The 18626-nt window shown below is 48.6% G+C and overlaps 1 protein-coding gene and 1 long non-coding RNA gene across 2 annotated transcripts in view; both read right to left on the bottom strand.

Moving 5' to 3' along the window:
- LOC107321699 (centrosome-associated protein 350-like) overlaps positions 1-12603 on the bottom strand; it is a 29070-nt gene extending 16467 nt beyond the window's left edge. The window contains exons 1-7 of the mRNA XM_032448104.1: positions 12486-12603; positions 9469-9597; positions 8398-9110; positions 7938-8029; positions 6711-7381; positions 6222-6321; positions 2689-2849 (exon numbers count right to left, since the gene is read on the bottom strand). Of these exons, the coding sequence (XP_032303995.1) occupies positions 2689-2849; positions 6222-6321; positions 6711-7381; positions 7938-8029; positions 8398-9096 (1723 nt within the window). The 5' untranslated portion in view covers positions 9097-9110; positions 9469-9597; positions 12486-12603. The remainder of the gene's footprint in view (positions 1-2688; positions 2850-6221; positions 6322-6710; positions 7382-7937; positions 8030-8397; positions 9111-9468; positions 9598-12485) is intronic.
- A 1678-nt stretch (positions 12604-14281) lies between these two features.
- On the bottom strand, positions 14282-17365 carry LOC116654181. The gene is made up of 5 exons (XR_004309127.1): positions 16854-17365; positions 16677-16760; positions 16132-16175; positions 15289-15382; positions 14282-14840 (listed from the first exon to the last, which is right to left on the bottom strand). It is a non-coding gene; the product is annotated as an uncharacterized LOC116654181 (long non-coding RNA).
- Between the last annotated feature and the right edge of the window lie 1261 nt (positions 17366-18626).

Below are 18626 nucleotides of genomic sequence, written 5' to 3'. Positions count from 1 at the left end.
CTTCATCATTGCTGGATGTCTCTGGAGGTAGGATGACTGTGGTCCGGAAAGGGTGCTGTGTAATGGAGACACAACAGTAAGTGACCCACTTGCTACCCAAGGCAGGGCAATCTTTCTCTCTCAATCATCACTGCACTGATGTATTATTTGATGATCCCTTCAGGCATGGAGTGGGTGAAGTGCTGCCCAGGCTTTTCAAAACTCCATTGCTGTGCAGGAACTGAGCTGTAGTGATAACAGATGAGCAGAGATACGAAGGTTTGCAGACTCCTGCTTACAACTGAGACATGCAGCACCAAGTAGGGCAGCTGTTCATCCTTCCTTTAGCAAGACCTGAGCCAAGAGCAATCCCTAAGTAAGAGACTCTAATCTTGAGAGCTACACTTATTTACTCAGGAAAATCAATGCACTCATCTGCATCCTTGAGTACCTTGGAGAATCTGTACTTCCACATCTGCAGTTTCTTCTCTCTTCTATAAATACATCTGGTTTGCCACTTGTCCCTGAGGAGTTGCTGCTTGCTGGACTAAGGGATTAATGTGGCCAGTGCCACTCCTGTCCTCTGCACGTTTTGTGCTTAGATCTAAATCCTCTAGTGCACGGGGTTGGCCAGAGTTCAGCTTCCAGCCAGATGTTGCAGCACATGGCCATACGTCACCCTGCTATTGACCCATCTGTGTGTGGCATCTCATATACAGAGCAAGTGAGCAGCCCTGCTACAGGCTAACAAGAGATGGGCCTGAACCTGGACCTAACCGGCACACTGCCTTTCTAATACACACACCCACATGCTTCGTGGCAACGTTTTACAGGCGGCTTTAAAGGTGGAGCTGACCCACGCTTTGTGAACCACAAAAAGCGATGCATATTTTGAAGCAAAACACGACGAGCTCTTATCTCTGAGCCATCAATCAGGGGACAATTGGCTGAACACACGCTGCGACACTTCTGTGCTGATGGCATTGGCTTCATCGTGCATCCCTCTACTGCAAACAAGAAGGCAGCTCCCTCTAGTGATACGAGACAGTAGTTGGATCAGCAGCTAAGGGGAAAGATGGTACAGACGAACATAAACCTTTTGTGATCCGGGTTAAGATTATGTGTTTTAAGAACGATGGGCACCACTCCACTGGTTTCCCTGTGCCAACTGTTGTCAATCGGTAGCTATGAGGAAGACGAAGCACTCAGAAAAGACTTGTTTAATGGCAATTCTCAGCCAGTATCTTGCTTCTTGGATGCGTAACAGAAAGCAATGAGGGCTTGGTGTGCTGAAGTGGACTTTCCCATTCATAGCCCATGTGCAGATGGCATTTATGGCTTTGGGTTTCGTACTGGTCGTGCTCAAAAAGAGAATCCAAGAGTTGAGGACAGGTTCACTGGCTCTGCTCAAGCAATGAACAGTTACCAATGCTTTGTGACCATCAGTTTAATGCATCCTATTATATCTGAAAATGCTAGTTGTCCTTTTGCAGAACGTGTTCACAACAGAGAAAAAGTAATTTCTTTGGCACAGCAATTAGTAGCTAGGTGATGCCTGCGCCTTTTAAATGTAAATATTGCTACTTTGCCTCAGTTGTATAATTACACATCATTACGCTGCGTGTGCACGGCAACTTCTGTGTCCTGTGAGAGAGAACAGAAGCAACTGCTGTGCGATGCATGACAGCAGACAATGCAGCCCTGCGTCTGAATACCCTTCTCCAGATATGAGTGGGGATCAGACCCACCGGTGACCCATATTTCAGGAGGACATTGTCTGCAGAATGACAGTTCTGTGCCTCAGCTGGAGCAACACGGTCGTCGTGGGGCTGTGGGCTCATGGTCAGACCTGGTGCTGAGCTCACTGTCAGCTCCTTTGGACACCCGGAGAAGGTGGAGGTGTCTCCTGGCACAGGCAGCAGGCAGCTGCTCCCATTGTGCAGGGGCAGCAGCAGGCAGAGGGCTGTCTGTCTGCCATAGCTTCCAGAACTGGGCCTTTCCTTATTAATAGTAAATAAATACAATGTCTTTCATTGATGGTAAACACTTTGGACAATGGACTTCTGTCCAACCATGTGAGGAACCCATGTGGTCCCCAGAGACTGGAGAGAAGCGCAGCAAACAATGCTGGCTTCCCCACCAACCTCAAAATCCAATATTACTTATAAAATGTTGTGGGGAAAACAATGAAGAATCCTTAATAAGAGCAAAGGCTTTTTGTAAGTACCCTCTTTGAGGAAAGGTTATCTGATCTTGTTCTTTTGTCTCGGAAAAGCCCTTAAAACAATGCACCATCTGCTGCTGTTTGTTGCAAGCAAGCAGGGATCTCTCCAGCCAGAGCAGGCCTGCGTGCTGCTGTTTGCTGCTTAACCCTTTCAGCAACAAACTTCCCCTTGTTTCTATGCAAATATTTGCTGTGAGCAGAAGTGGCTCTTTGCACTCATCCTTCCCTTGGCCATCCTTGCATCACTCTTAAGCACACATCCTCAACAAGCCTGCATCCTTTGCTACCCCCCCTGTAAGTGCTCTGTGTTGCACAAGGCGGATAACACCCCATGCTTATCCAATGTATTAATTATGGGGCATTAATTGCAAAGCATCCTTCAGATGCAGCGGCAAAGGGATGGAGATGGCTCAGATCTGAGGGGGGTCTGGGGGGAGACAGCAAAGAATAACCATGCACCCACCCCATGGGAAGCATCCCCTTACCACAGTGCTGCTCAGCGCTGCCTCGAGCTCTGCAGGGCTGCAGTGTGTGGCTGCCTGCTGTCCTCATGCTCTCCATGCAGGGATGGTGTTGGGCAGCTGCCCCTCGATCCTGCAGTCCTGGAGTGGCCTCACACCTCTGAGCTGCAGGGTCTGCCTGCAGGCTGTGTGGAGGTAGCAGTTACTGAGAGAGTTTTTGAGGTCAGGCACGGGTATAAGCATCTGCTCAACTCAAGAATGGTTTATTTCATTGCAGCAAAGCTCCCATTTACCTCATTTTGTTAAACAGAAACAAAAGACCCACAGAAAAGTCACAGCTGCCCATGTGCACAACCACCCTTCTTGCACCTCGGTATTGTCAGGAAAGCCAGGAGCACTCATTGCCTGCTCTAGGGACTGCTCTGCAAGAGATGGCTTTTCAGAACCAACTTTGCAGTTCTGAAGCTTTATTTACTAGGGTCGCATTGTACATTACATGCCCTTGTTGGCACCTGGTTGAACAATTCAGCTATGAAACTTGGCAAAGGTTTCCAAAATCTCTTCAGAAACTCAATGTAATATTCTGTTCCAACGTGCCTGGGACTAGTGCTGAGCACAGCATGGCCCACCTGAGACCTGTCAGTGCAACGTGTATCTCCATATTCCAGCACAAAGTCCTGACCACACACCCAGCTGCCTGCCTTCATTTTTATCTGTATGTATCTGAGCTGAACTAAAAAGATTAGGAAGGAACGAAGGTGTGAAAACAGGCATTTATTGCTCGAGCCTCAGCTTGAAAAGCAGGTGGGGGACACACTGAAATGGTGACAGATGTTTTCTTTTTTGATACAGAAAAAAAAATGATTGTGGAATATATATTTTTTTCTTTCTAATCAGCGATCAGCTTAGGGAAATCTCATTTCATTTTTCTTGTTAATAAGCTTTTCTTTGTTTGTCATGACCCAGAAACTGCTGAAACGATTAGTGCAGCCTCCACTAGAATGCCTTGGATGTGGTCTGCAGGAAGTGGGAGTAAAGGGGGGTGAGGGTGAAAGAGAAGAGGCAAAAGGGATTTCTTACAAAGCAGTTCTAGCATTGGTTGGGTAAATACGCTGAGTAGTGATTCTGCCTCTTTGTTGCGTTAGTTTTTCACTCAGTGCCACATTTTCCTTTGGCTGTTGATAAACATCTGCTTCTATTTGGGAAGGCTGTTACTGGGCTCTGCTGCAGACCTGTGCTAACATCACTTTGTACAAGAAGACACCACACACCCAACAGTCCCTTTCCTCTAAACACAACCAGCTCTGCAGAGGACATAAATCATTCATAAATCACCCCAGATCCCAGGTGAGGCTCTTTGGATCAACACCACTCAAAGCAATACAGGAGGAGCTGGCACCTGGCAGCCCCCCACCCTGGGACACAGCACCTCTACCTGCTCCCTGCTTGCTCTGCTTTGGGTCATGAGGCTGCCCACAGCACTTTAATAAAAGAACATACAGCAAAAGTGCTACAGTCTCTTTGGCTCCCCAAGAAAGAGACACAGACACACTCCTATAGGTAACTGAATCAAACTAAGGATGAAATCGCATCAGCATTTTGTGGCAGTTTGGAGAATTCCCATCAGTGAGTCATTTGCATCAGCAACAAATCTCCGTCAGCCGCCTCTGCAGACTGCAGAGCAGCCGTGCATGAAATGGGAACGTTTCTTATGGAAAGATGCACCTGTGGGACCGCTCGCATGAATATGAATCACTGTTTTCACAGCTCTAATGAAACATGTAAACACAAAACCGTGCTGTTGCAACCAGCTCTGGTAAGGTCATGTTCAGGAGCAGTGATTTTGTAATGCTGGATGTTTTGTGCTTGTGAATGAGGCTGGCAAGCAGTTCTGAACAGGTGGCTTTGTTTAGCTGAACTCTTGAAGGGGAATATACATGCCAACCCACAGTGGCACAGAACATTATGGCAGCGAGCAACAGCAGAAGTCAGAACACAGATCCGATTCAACTGCTGTTACTGTTACATTTCTAACCTAGCCCTTGAGAAAACAGCAGCTGAGTGAGGAGCACTGAGTCATCTACTGGTGTCCCATTTCTCCTCTCCCTGGAGCCTCACATCATCACATACAGGGGTTCAGACCTGGCCATGGGCTGCTGCAGTCGGCTCAGTCCCACCTGCATGGAGCAGTGTGCTGGGCAGAACTGGGCCATCCCCACAGCACAGCACCCCCAGAGGGGAGATGGGATGCAGTGGGCAGCCTGCTGCACAGATGTCCTTTTGGGTAATGCCTGTCCAGGTCATATTTAATCTCTGAGGGTTCGGGGGATTTATTCTCCAAGGAAGACCTCTCTGCAGGGGCTGTGTGGCCCTGCTGGGTCTCTGCCATTCTCTATCAACCAGACAGGGCATGATCCAACCTGTGGGCAGCAATCGCTCTGAGCTAACAGGTCCCATCCCTAAACCAGAGACACCCCACCTGGAGCAGCCACACACCCAGCACTTTACTACCTAAGAATACCCAATACATCTCAGCAGAGTGTTCCCTGTCTACTGCCATTTACATTAAACATTTAATTAACGTTGGCTGACTAAAAATAGCCGCTGTTAATGTAGTCCTTCCTCCAAACTTCCTGCTTGGAAACACATTTTCCATAATTGCTATGCTTTGCCTTGTGCTCTGTTGGAGGAAACCCGGCGCCTGTGAGGAGGTGTTGCTGCACATACACACAAGCTGTGGAGCTGCTGCAAGCAGATTGTTTCGCCCACTTTTGGAGCAAAGTGAGGGAAAACAATTACTATAAATGACTTTATAGTATTCAGTTGATTAAATCACTCTTTAATCCCTTGCAAGAAGGAGATCAGTGAAGATTTAACTAGGTACTCATAAAGATAATCAATTTATTGTTCTGTCGATGCCATATGGTGAAATAGGGAGGTTTGCTGCTTACTGGGCTGTGGAGGGAAGTGAGATCTACATGTTACCTTTCAGAAACCTTTCTATTACAAATCCTTTGTAATTACTCAGAAACATTCACAGAGCAGAGCTGTGCTCTCTGTGTGCTCTCTATGTTGCAACAGTATAAAGCAGTCAGAACTGTATTTAACCTACTTCAAGCATCAGCTGTGCAGAGGCATTTTATAGCATCACAGGGATCTTTCTGAGCCCCAAGCCCTGCACTGCTGCACTTCTTGCAGCTTCACCTTCAGTGTCATAGAGAGCCAGGTGAGCACACAGGGTGAAGTCTGATAGGAGTGAGTGCCCAACGCTGCTTCACAGCTGGGAGCTTGTATCTGAGGGAAAACTTCTGTAAGGGAGATCCATCTCTTGGAGGAAAATAGGAAAAAAGACTGAGACTTTCCTATCAATCTTCCAGCCCTCTAAAAACAGGTGGGTCCTTCTTTCAGTATATCTTGTGTCAAAATCTGCCTACTTGGCAATTCTCTGGGCGAGGAGGAAGGAGCAGTCTGGCTCCAGGCTGAATTGGTGCTATTCATTTTAGCTGTGTGTATGCGTGGTGCATTTAGCAGAGAATAATACATCCAAATTTGTTTACCTTCTAGCAAGGAATCCGTGAGATGGAGAGGCTGGGCTGGATATTGGCTTTTCATGCAATAGGCTCGTGTCCACTTTGGAGCTTTTATTCACTGGAAAACCTTTTAAAAAGACAAATGAAAGCATTTAATAAACATGCTCTTTGTAGAAATGAAATGTCTACACTTTGGCATCAATTCTCTGCCTGCTTACGTGGGAGCACTTAACTTCCATATAGCTCTTCTTATCCACACATTTCTAAGTACATGGGTTAGGCTTCCAGTTCCTTTCTTAGTGCTGGGAAAGCCAGGCACCAGAAGGAGAAATGATGTGTCCAAAATCAGTGGCAAAACCAGATGAAATAATGAGATGGCCATAGAGGTGAAGCTATGAAGACCCACTTCCCAGGGGCTGTCCCAAAACTCAACACTATGATGAACATTCACAGCCATGAAAGCTCCAGGCCATGGTGCCAAGAGTTTCCCTGTTTCATTTTATTGACATTATTTACCTTCCAGCGTGCTGCTCAAGCTCTTCCCAGCACTGGGATGTCTCTGTCTTATACCATGGGTGATCCACGGCCACTCTTGGCTCACAGCACTCCCACCAGATAAAGAAGCTATTTTCTTCTCTCTGTCCAGGTCTGCTGTTCCCTCAGTGCTATCCACAAGGCCAACCCTGCCCGGTCCATGACATTCCCTGTCAGATGGCACATGTAACTTATCAAGGCCAGGGGCTCCCAGCAGCATCTGAACAGTCATTGTCCCATCCTGCTCATCTTTGGATGCCTCTGGCTTTGGGACAGAACATTCATTGTAAAGGTCCCAGGTTGTCTCTGCTGATACTTTAACAGCAGAATCGTTACCATTGCCTGTTGCACTCAGCCTCTTAGTTGCCATCTCAATCTTTTCTGCAAGCTCCTTGGATAGGTTGTGTATGGCTTTCACTCGGTCCCATTTATTTCTATATGGAGAAAGGCCAGAAGTTGAGTCCTTGAAGCCTGGTTTTGTATCTTTCTGAGGAGGGGAAAAGCTTAGAGGAGTATCCAGAGCTGCGGGGGAGCAATCCCTCAAGTCCTGACATTTCAGAGGACTGGGAAGCCAGGATTCAGACACCAGCAGTGCTGCAGAAGGTAATGCCTCTCTGTTCTTAAGTGATTGAAAGGCTTCTAGAAGCTGATTCCTGTTTAAAGAGAAGGGAGAAATGTCAGGAAAAAACAAAACAAAACAAAAAAAACCAAAAAAAACCCTCAAACAGAAACATCAGCTTTTTGTACTAAGCAGTATCCTCAGCTTCAAAAAAGGAAAAGAAACAGATTTCTCTGTCTATAGATACATCTGTCAAAAGACAGACTGAGAGCAGAGCACAAAGTGCTGACGAATAAGGGACAAGTTGGAGTCCTGCCTGGGGCTGACAAGGAATAGCAACATAAGAACACAGATCATAGAAGCAGACTCCAATGTTTGCCTGAATCTGCAGAGCCTCAGCACCCACCTGCCCTGGTGCCCAGAAGCCCTCCCAGATGGCAGAAGCTGGCTGTGCATTGCTCAAACATTGCTGATTAAACCTGAGCATGCAGAGCTCTGTAACCACTTTGGGCCTGGAGCAACAAGAATGAGAAGGTGAGATATGACAGGGGACTCGTCCATTGCCCTGTGTTTATAGTTTGCAGCAGAACACTGTGGTCAGTGCACAGAGCTTGCTGGGATGGCTTTGGAGTGCTGTCAGTGCTGAGTACCTGTCTCTGGGATCTCGATGTAGTGCAGTATGAGATGATTTTTCCACCCAGGCCATGAAACTGCGCTTCAGGGTTCCACCATTTGTTTGCTCCTGAAACAAGAGTGACTGTTCCTGTAAGCACTACATAGCTTGGCAACACCAGAGTAGCGGTTGGCTTTTGTTCCACTTAATAATAGGCTCATTTAACTAGAAAAGCACACAAGCCAAACAACAAACCTGCTCTTTTTTGCTGCAGCAGTGGAGATTTCCAGGCTTTTGCCCCCAAAGTCACAGGTTCCAGCCTTGCTAATGAGCACAACAGCTCTTGCCAGAATTAAAACTTAATTGCTCTGTTTTCCCAGATAAAATTATATCTCCCTGACACTTCAAAGCACGTGCATGAAGTGCTTCACCTCCTACAAGGTGCTGCAGTGATCAGGGTTGAAGGGCTTTCAATCCACCTCTCCTCCATGACTTACTTGCTCAAGTGTGCTCTGAGCACTTCCTTTGGCAGCAGCTGCTCCCTTGATGATCTTGCACATCTGCTCAGAGCACGTTTTCTTTCCAAGAGCTTCTCTCTGTTTCCTGTACACTTCTTGCAGTCTCTTACTCCTCATTTCCACCGCCTGCATCGCAGACTTTTTCTCTTCCAGCCTTTTTTTCTTTCTCTCTTCATTCTTCCTACACATAAACTCCTGAACAGCCTCACGGCTGTAGGGATGAGGGTTTTTAAGCTTTACCCTCCTCTTTGGAAGCTGTTTCAGGTTTTCTTTCTCAGACCCTTTCTGCACAGGGGTCCGCCCCTGAGGAGATGTGCTTTTCCCTCTGTGGATGCTTCCAGAGCTGCTGGCTTTGGCTCCAGCTGTTACTGATGCAGCTCTTCTCTTTCCTGCACTAAAAGCAGAGGGAGTCGTGTCCTGAGGTCCAGGTGAAGGCGAATGGTGCCACTGCAGAACCTTTCCCTTCGTGGTATCCCCCAGGAGCCCACTCTGCCTGCAGTCATCATGGCACTGGCTTTGCAAATAGAGGCTCCTGAGTATTTGCTTTGCACCTTTGGTCGGTGCACTGCTGCTCCTTCCAGCAGGGCCATGGTGGGGAGATGCACAGCTTTGGAATTCGGGGCTTTTCCCCACAGATTCGTTGTTCTTTTCTCTGGAACTCTTCTCCATTGCTGGCATTGCAATGTCGGGCCCTGTGGATGATTTGGAAAGAGCAATGGTGTTATTCCTTTGGTGGTGACACAGCTCCTGCATCTGTGTCCATCTCACAGCTGCCTCCTGCCATGGGGCTCAGGACTGCTGTAAAATCCTCACTGTTGCAGAGAGAAAGCAAATCTCTGCTAATTTTGGCAGTGTCCAATTATACAAATGATGTAGACTGTGGCCCTTGGAGTGTGTGTAGAATGTAATATACAAGGGCAATGAAACTCTCTCTTAAACCTCTTACACTTGCTTAGAATGACCTTGGAACCATTTATTCCACAACCAGCCAATGACAGTTTTATTTGTGTGCCAAAAAAACAAGCAGGGTAACAGAGAGGACAACTGTACCATAGGTATTTCCAGTGCTCTGCTCTTCAGCTTTGCTTCTCAGCTTTGGAAATGCAGGCGGTGGACCAAGCAGTTTCCTGGCTAACTCCTGACCTTCCCTCCATGCAAAAACACCAGGGAGCTTTGAACCTGAAACAGACACGAATGTTTGGGAACATCGTTCTGTGCTGCTGCATGCTGGGTTCTGGTGGACCCGAGAGCAGGAAGGATGTGATCGTCTGTAATTACATCCAAATCACTGGAGCAAACAAATTTGTTTTCAAACTGGTGAGGATCAGCAGGATGCAGCGTGGGGAATCAATGAATGACATGGGACAAGGGACCATGTAGATATAATGCAAAAATAAACGATGCAGCACGCAGCACAAACAAATTATTCTTGCCTAATAGGTGGTGTCACATAATAGGCAACATTTATCACCCCTTTACTTCATAATTTCAGGTTGCATTCACAGCATGCCAACACTCGCACTGCCACAATTATGTATTTATTGCAAACACTCTTCGAGCAGAAGGTGACTGAATGGAAAGCTATTTGATATCTGCATGGAAGCTCCCTCCCCCCTTAAGTTCTTCCCTGCTAAAATATTCAAGCTTCTTTATAAAGGAAAGATTTGACACTGAAACAGTTACCAGCCTCAGTTCAAAGATGCGGATCAGTGCTCAGCAGGATCCATAAAATCAATTGACTGAGTCTGCTCTCCTCGACACACACATCCATGTCTCGAGCTGTCAGAGCAGAGCACCTCTGAGAGCCATTTCCCAGCCAGGAGGCACTCTTGGATGCTGACTGCTTAGCAGGGCTGTCCTTCCCTACAGCAGTCAGGTGGGCACATCGCTGCAGTGATGGTGCTGGGCTCTGTGCTGTGGGCACTGGCACAGTCACTGTCACTTCCAGCAGGTCCCCACTGGGGCTCATCCCATTCTGCAGCCTGGGAGTGCAGCCCAAGGCACAGGGATGATGTTTGCTATCCCTTCTGCAGGGATGAAGGCACTTCCTATGGGCACATGGAGCCTCCTAGGGTGGAGTTCTGACAGCAAAAAGCACGGGGGGAACTGCCAGAATCTGTTGGGCTCAGAGGACTGAAATGCATCTATGTTTTTAAAGAATTGCCTCTCTGTATTACTTTACTTTCTTGTTCAGCAGTATTAAAATGCAGGAGAGACATTTATTTATTACATCATCATAGTCCATAGAATCCTCAGAGTTGGAAGGGATCTTTAAAGATCACCCAGTCCCACTCCCCTGCAATGAACAGGAACATAAAATCACAGAATGACCTGGGTTGCAAAGGCCCACAGTGCTCATCCAGCTCCAACCCCCTGCTGTGTGCAGGGTCGCCAACCAGCAGCCCAGGCTGCCCAGAGCCACATCCAGCCTGGCCTTGAATGCCTGCAGGGATGGGGCATCCACAGCCTCCTTGTGCAACCTGTTCCAGTGCGTCACCACCCTCTGGGTGAAAAACTTCTTCCTAAGATCCGACCTAAACCTCCCCTGTCTTAGTCTAAAGCCATTCCCCCTTGTCCTGTCACTACCCACCCTCAGAAATAGCTGTACATGCACCGTTCAATCAGGTTGCCCAGCAGACAAACACATTTATAGCTCTAACAACACACATTGCTCTTAACAACCTGCACCACAGTCTGAGATCATCCTTATCTACGCAGTGTTTTACCAAAACTCACAGCAAAGTTTGAGACTGGCCTGACTTACTGATGAAATCACTTAAAGAAGGAAACATTTTCATTTAAATATTCTCCAGCCTTGGCTTATTTTTTCTCCCTTACCTATGAACAGATGAATATTTTATAGCTGTTGTGACTTAATTTTTTGTTAACTACAGCAAATTTATAATTCATCAGATTCCGGAGTACTTTGGCTCTGACCTCTGACCCCTCATTCATCTCCTGTCGCTCTGCCTTGGCTCTTCCACTGACAGAAACTAATAGCCAATAAAGGCACCGTGACACTGGCAGTTACAATGATGAATGTTTCACGTGGCACGGCCTTATTATGACCCACTCTCAGAGGAAGACCGAGCCATTTTTCAAACTATCCATTAAAACACACACAAAAAAAAAGAGAAAGGAGGGAGAAGGAAATTATTCTATATTTCATGCATTTTAAATAGGGCCTTGGTAGCAGAGTGCATGATGCAGCTGTACTCGTCATTGCATCTGTATGGCATGAGATAACTTGGATCTGTCCACCCATGCAGCACCCATGGCACTTCTACTGTCTGCCCACCAACCTGGGCCATTCCCACTGCAGAACGACGGCACTAAGGAGGGAGCATTGCTCCAACAGCTCAAATCTGGGTTGGAAACACCCTTCAAGGGAAGCCATGAAGGAGCACGTGGTAACCTCACTCCTGCTGCTGTTGCAGGAGGGCTGCATTCCCTGTGTTCTCCCAGCCCCTGAGCTGCAGAATGTGCCTGTTAATGGCACTGTGAGTTCAGCTGGGAGCTCAGTGGGTGACAGACTGTTCTTCCCATTGAGGACATGTGGCTTATTTTCTATTTCTGGTTATTTTTAATCCTGGCAGGTCTGGAATTCAGCCGCTGCAAGCAATGGTGTGACAAACACTTGAAGGTCACTAAGGCTGTTCTTAGATGACACCTGTGGGCATCAGTGAGACCAACAGAGAGCCTGGGGAGGGCACATGGCAGCGACTGCCAAACGTTACCCAAAAGCCAATGACAGAATGAGGCAGCAGACGGCCCTGAGTGACCCCCCCAGGGCCTCAGCATGCTTCACATGCAGCCAACACACAAACAAAGCCCTGCATCCCTGTGCCTACAATCACCTTCTGCCTCCTTGGATAAACGCTCACTTCTTTCTGTTCCATCCGTGGTTCTGTTTCTTGCTTTCTATAACCAGGCTCTGCTCCTTGGCTGCTGCTCCCAGGACTTGTTGCTATTTTAATAACCAGATCCGGACTTTGGCAGGTGTGCATGCAGGTGTTGTTATCTCTGCTCCATCAATCTGTGTCATTTCCCATGTGTTTCTTTCTTACCTTCACGCACTGCTGTTCTCTCCAGAGAAGAGGACCTGGGCAAGGGCTGCTCCTGGCTCTGTGTTTGAGTCCCTCGTGCTGAGCCACTCTTTCTTTGGTCTTCAACCAGGAGGAAAAAAGGGAGACAAGAATTTGTGTGAAGCTTAAGTTAAAAGTCAGTAAAAGGTTGTGTCTGGCAAAGCAGCTGTGCCATTATTTTCAGTGGCAGGGCACAGACGGAGCAGCTGAACAAGCTGCATCTGAACTGAGTGTGTGGGGCTGTGAATCTGCTGCCTCCAAGGCTGCTGCAGTTGAGCGTGTTTAACACTGCCCCGATAGATCCCTGACAGTTACGTTCATGGATGTGGTTGCTAAAACAAAACAAATCTGCCTTACTGCTGAGCACCCGCCAGAGGCTGAGCAGGGCTCAAAGCATCGCCTCTGTCAGCTGGGAGACAGCACAGCATGAAGGTGTGCTCCCAGAGGTGAGCTCTGCTGAATGCTCCCATCCATCAATGGATAAAGTGTGATGGAGCAGATCTGAGGGAAACATCCCTGGAAGCTGGTGATGTGTGACAGGGATGGCAGTGCCCAATGAATTAACGCTAATGCTATTACAGCAATAAGATTTATTATGCACAGCTTTTCAGCTCCTCTTCCCTAGTCTGTCAGAGCCGCAGTAATCCCATTGCCTGAAGCTTGATGAGAGGGTGTGCAATGGGGTGGACTCCAGCACAGGGCCATGCTGGATCCCATCACTGCACACAGCACCCCGAGAGCTGTGCTCACATTAACCCAACAAGACACTGCAGGTGAGTGGTTCTTCAGGCCCAAACTTAGCAGCAAAGCAGGATAAGGAATTCTAATGGTATCTGCTTTTGGATCCATGCTAGTTCCACTGAATGAACTGTTAAATCCTCAGTAATGCCTCTGAGCTCCACAATTCCTGCTTTAAGTACCTGTGATGCCTCTCTGCACTGCTGTGCTATTATTTCCCATGTGCTTATGCCACTCACGTTGTGCTTTCAGCCTGACAAGAGGTGTGGGAGAAGGGAAGCTCCATGCAACCAGTTAAGATGAGAGCACAGTCTTCCGTGGGCTGAGAACCACTAAAGGTTGGAAAGACCTCTAAGTCCCACAGCCAACCCATCCCTGCTGTGCTCACTCAGCTTCTCCTGCAGTTTTGCTGCAAGGGCTGTTCCACCCCTGCCTTGTGCCACTGACCTCTGGGACATGGAGCAGGATGGGCCGGCACCCTGCACACCTTCCTCTTCAGGGTTCTGTCCTGAAGCAGCTCCCAAGCATGACATGCAGTCAGACACTTGTGTTCCTGAGAAGCTGCTCGCTGTTTTTGTTTCTGCTCCTGGATTTTCTTCTGGAGCTGCTCTAATTTCTTCCAGGATGACTTTCTTTGCAGCTCCTCCAGCTTCTGGTCGCAGGAGCTGCTGGTTGATGGGAGATAGTGCACAGGGAGCAGGACAGCCATGGGCACAGGGGCTGAGATCTGACTGCTCCCTGCCAGCGGGCAATGCATGTGATGTGGGGAGCAGCGATGCTTTCCCTTTCGTAACTCACGATCACCTGAATCTGCCCACTCTCCAAAATCCTCCCTCGGGCTGTGCTCAATGGGCCGTGTCTCGTTTGCAGCCCCCTTCCTGGCTGGTGTTGTGGGTGGGCATCCCTCAGGAGCCAGTGGGGCCATGGGTGGGATGGGGCTGGCAGCACAGCTCCCATGGAAGCAGGGCTGGGACCTGGCAGGGGACAGAGCAGCACAGTTCCTCTTTCTTAAAGAAAAACAAGCCTGAATAGGCACAGAATCACACAGAATCACAAAGGAAGGATCTCCAAGATCATGCAGTCCAACCATCCACCTACCACCAATATTTCCCCATTAAACCATGTCCCTTAGTACAACCTGTAAACATGGGATATTATTACACAATACACATAGGTGGCAGTTGAGCTCCCAGGAGACATTCTGCTGGTGATGCTGGTCTGTTCATAGCAGCAGCATTTTGTCTGCTACCAGGAGTAAATGAAGATTAAATTGGGAAGTGCAAAGGGAACAGCGGTCTGTCAAATTACTATGAGCATGGACTAAGGCAGACAGACTATGGCAGGGAGCTGATGGAAGGGATGCCAAGTGCTCAGCATTTCTGGGGGTGATTGATCTGGTGACCTTTTTATTTCTCTAATAATAAATTGTAAGGTGCCAAACAAGTCCTGCACCCTGGGATTTTACACCCATTTCTGTGTGCCTCTTGCCACCCCATCCCCACATGCTGTGCACTGAGGTCATTACTCACCAGCAGGACACAGGAACCTCACTGGTCTTTTTCTCTTTCAGGGCTGTTTCATCTCTGTTTCTCTCTTCACCTACAGTGTAACAATGTTATGTCAATATTAGGAAATCAAAACAGTTCACTTTCCTGGGAGGCTGCTCCCTTTGGACACTTCTCATTCAAACAGTTTCAAAGGAAGAAACAGGATCCATGCGCAAACCAAACCCACAAGCCCCAGCCAAGCTCAGAGTGGATCAACCCATCCTTTAGTTTTAAGAGTCTTTGTGGACTGTGGGTGAACTACCTGCTTTTTTGTCTTATCCCATTTTGTCAATGGGAGAAAAAAGCCTTGAAGGTACAAGAAACTTTTGCTTTGCTGCAGCCAGTGGGCAGCTGCTCTGCATCCTTAGCCCAGCAAAGTGGGGCTCCTCATGCCCTGTGCAGCTCTAGCAGCCAGCAGAGAAGTCCCCCTTCCCTCAGCACCTTCCTCCAGCACCAAGCTGCCCCCAGGCTCTTCGCTTTCCCAATAAGCCAGAACTCACCAAAGCTTTCTCCATGCCAAAGCTTTCTCCTGGCTGCCTGTGAGCTGGCACAGCTCCGCGTTTGATGACAAAATTTGTTTTCAATCCTTTGTAGCTGTGAAAAGACAGATTTTTGCCTTTGAAAGGAGACATATGTTTTTTGTTCGTGGTTGTCTTTTGCTGGCATACAATCCTCTGATTAATTTTGCAGTTCCTAGTTACTGGGTAAGCACTGGCATGTCTGTGCATGTTCCAAGTGGTGCTTCCTGCAGTTAGAAAGAATGCGGCTGATGGGGAAGGTAAGAGGTGAAATCACCTTTCTCTCCATTGTCTGCCTGTGTGTCTGTCTCAGGTCTTTACCAGCAATGATCTGCTGAGTTTAAAAAGCAGCTTAAGCTCAAAGTCTCTGCTGCCAACATTGCATTCAACAGCACGATACCAGCATCAGGTCTGGGCTGTGCAACCAGCACCGTGCTGGGATGATGTTATCTGCTCATCCACTCCATGGCTGTGATTGCAGCCGATGGGAATGTTACGGTGATCCTTAGTGAGAGGACAGCAGGGCAGGGAGAACTTAGAGGATGTTGCAGCTCAGTGGGTGTCAGTTCAGGGCTGCACCACAAGCAAGGCAAACCTTTCTCTGTTCTTGTCATTCCTGTGTCAGAGCTGTATGAAATTTGGTAAGCTTTGCTCCTTATCCCCTCACACAGCAGGTGATGGAAGAGGTCGTACACTCATTGCAAAGGGACAAACCAAACAGCACATTTACATTGCTTTCAATTACACTATGAGAGAATCGTGGTGCACAGGGACATGGCAGAGAGCACCGCACATGACAGCTAATGTACCCTGGGCCACACATACCACTGCTTTGGCTTTCTGAAGGCTGTTCCAAGCAAGGGTCACATCTGTGAAAACAAGATAAACCGTGTTTTAGCATCTTTTTGCATCTGCCTTCACTATAGACAGCTTCTCCTCATGCTCAGCTCCGTGTGGTTTGCAGAGCTGCTCCTGGAGCACTGTGTCTGGGCTGTGTGTGCATGTCATGATTTCAGTGTGTGCTGAGCGCTGTCAGAGCTGATGTTCTTGAAGCCGTGTTACACCTTATTCAGCAAAGCCCCCGCTGGTATTTGCTGGTAGTTCTTGTCTTCAGGCTGAGGAGCTGCTCCCAGAGCAGCTCTCACAGTTAGAAAGCAGCAGGAAATAAGGAGATGTGTGTTGTTCCAAGAGATACAAGCATAGATTTATAACCATCCAGCGCTGTGAAGTGCAAAGCATTGCTCCCTTGTGTGTGCAAACATGCAGATTAAAAGAAAACCTTTCGATAAGCAAGACATCCTTGGTATGAAATAAAGTTATCCGAGGCTGTGACTATAACTGTGGAACACAGAGGTGTGAAACCCACATACCAGACAGAGCAATGGAGCCTCCAGATGCAGAGCTGCTGTCCATCCCTCAGCTGTGCTATAGTCCTGCTTGCTTGCGATCCACACCTGCAATAATCACCCCAAAGGACCAGTCAGTGCTCTCCTTTGAGGTCCTCGTTGCACTCATATGTATTTTCACTCTTCCTGCTTAACACTTACCTTTCGTAGCCTCGTCCATACACGGAACAGTGTCCCCTTAGGAGCTGTGGAAATGAGCCTAGAGGAGCACATCAGAGGGGATCTGTGGAAGAGCTGGAGCTGCTCTGCAGCAGCAAATCCCCGCAGCCACTTCCAAAGGGAGCTGCAAGAAAGAGCTCAGCACCGAACATCGCATCCTCTGCTGCTTCCCGGAGCTGAGCCACAAGCGGGCACCAGTTCCCTGGCACCAAATCCTCCTGTGACAGCGGGGCCAGGCCGGCCCCTGCCCTGCCCACGAGCTCTGGGAGGCACAGGGCCGTCCTCGGGAGCCCCGCACCCTGCCGGCACCGCCGCACCTTTGTTTGGGCTCTGGGCTCACGGCCACAGCGGCGGCAGCGCAGGGAGAGACCGCTGGGAGCGGGGGAGAAAACAAACAGCAACGAGGGGAGCCCTGGGCTGATTTCAGTTGGCAATTTGTGGAGAGAAGCCAGCAGCTTTCCTGACACAGCCCTAAGTGCTGCCCAGGACGCTGCGACGGGGAAAGGTTCTGTTTCTTTAGTGTCACGGTTGTTAAAGTGTCAGCGCTTGGAATCTGAGGACGAGAGATGCGCTCGGAGCTGCTCTCTCCTCACTTTTCAGTTCGTGCATCAAACAGCAGAGGGCAAACTCCGACCGCAGAAAGGGGACGCAGTTCAGCGCTGGGATGCTGCTGGGGGGTTCGGGGTTGGGGTTACGCCAGGACAACCCAGGAGAGCAGCGCTGATACCTGGGCAAAGCCAGCCCGGGGTGGGGGGCAGCAGGAACGCCCTTTGCTCCTGCAGTGATCGCTCTGCTCTCCCTTCTGTACTCAGCCTTCATGCAGAGCAGCTCCCGGTTCCACATGCTATTGCTTCAGTGTTGGAGGGCTCATGGATGTGATAATGAAGACAAGCAAACAAGGGTAAAATCATTTCTTGTTTCTCTACTGCAGTAAGCATCGATTGCTGCAATCAGGGGTTGAATTTCCATCTGAGGAAAGAAGTCATACCTTTGGGTCCCACCTCACTGCAGAGCAGAGCAGACTGATGTTCTGTTCCATCAGTGTGTTGGTTTGTATTGAATCTGACTCTTGTTTCTGGGTAATGCCCTCCATTATTTCTCCGTGCTTTATAATTGTACAGATGTGCTTGAAGCAGCAGTGTCATATTGTAAGGGTTCGTTATTACTGGAAAGTGCTCAGATGGTGAGGCAAGATACTGCCACCACATCCTTTCATCTGCATGGATCTCTGTGGTCTCTGAAGAAGTCCTCTTGAAGAAGCAGACTGCTAATCTAATGAATGTCGCTGCAGTCTGCGCTCAGATATTACCGACATTTCAGCTTTTCAAGTCTAACCAAACAAGGAATTCCTGAGCTGCAGACTGGAGTCACAAAGCTCCCACTTTGAGCTGTTCCAAGCCAACATTTTGGCCTGATTAGAGGTTGTAGTGCTAGGAATGCAGAGCTTGTCCAACAGGGAGCCACAGCTACTCGGGTGTGCCGATAAGAGCCGTAATTGCAGAGTTCATGGGCAGGCATCGTGCTGAGTGTGCAGGGAGAGCAGACGGAACAGCAATGTGAAACATCGGCAGCAGGAGGGCAGCTTTCAGCAGAGGTTTGGGAAGAGGGGAAGCTGGCAGTAAGTGGGAAAGCCCTGAGTCTGCTTGGGTTGGGGGCCCTGTGTGGGGCAGCAATACAGGCACTGTGCTGGGCAGTGCTGTGTCTGAATTTGCTCAGGTTGGGCTGGCACTGCTTCTTCTCAGCAAGCTGTTGGAG

This window comes from Coturnix japonica, chromosome 17 (assembly GCF_001577835.2).
Source record: "Coturnix japonica isolate 7356 chromosome 17, Coturnix japonica 2.1, whole genome shotgun sequence".
In the NCBI taxonomy this organism is placed as follows: domain Eukaryota; kingdom Metazoa; phylum Chordata; class Aves; order Galliformes; family Phasianidae; genus Coturnix; species Coturnix japonica.
This window is presented reverse-complemented; position numbering and strand designations above follow the sequence as displayed.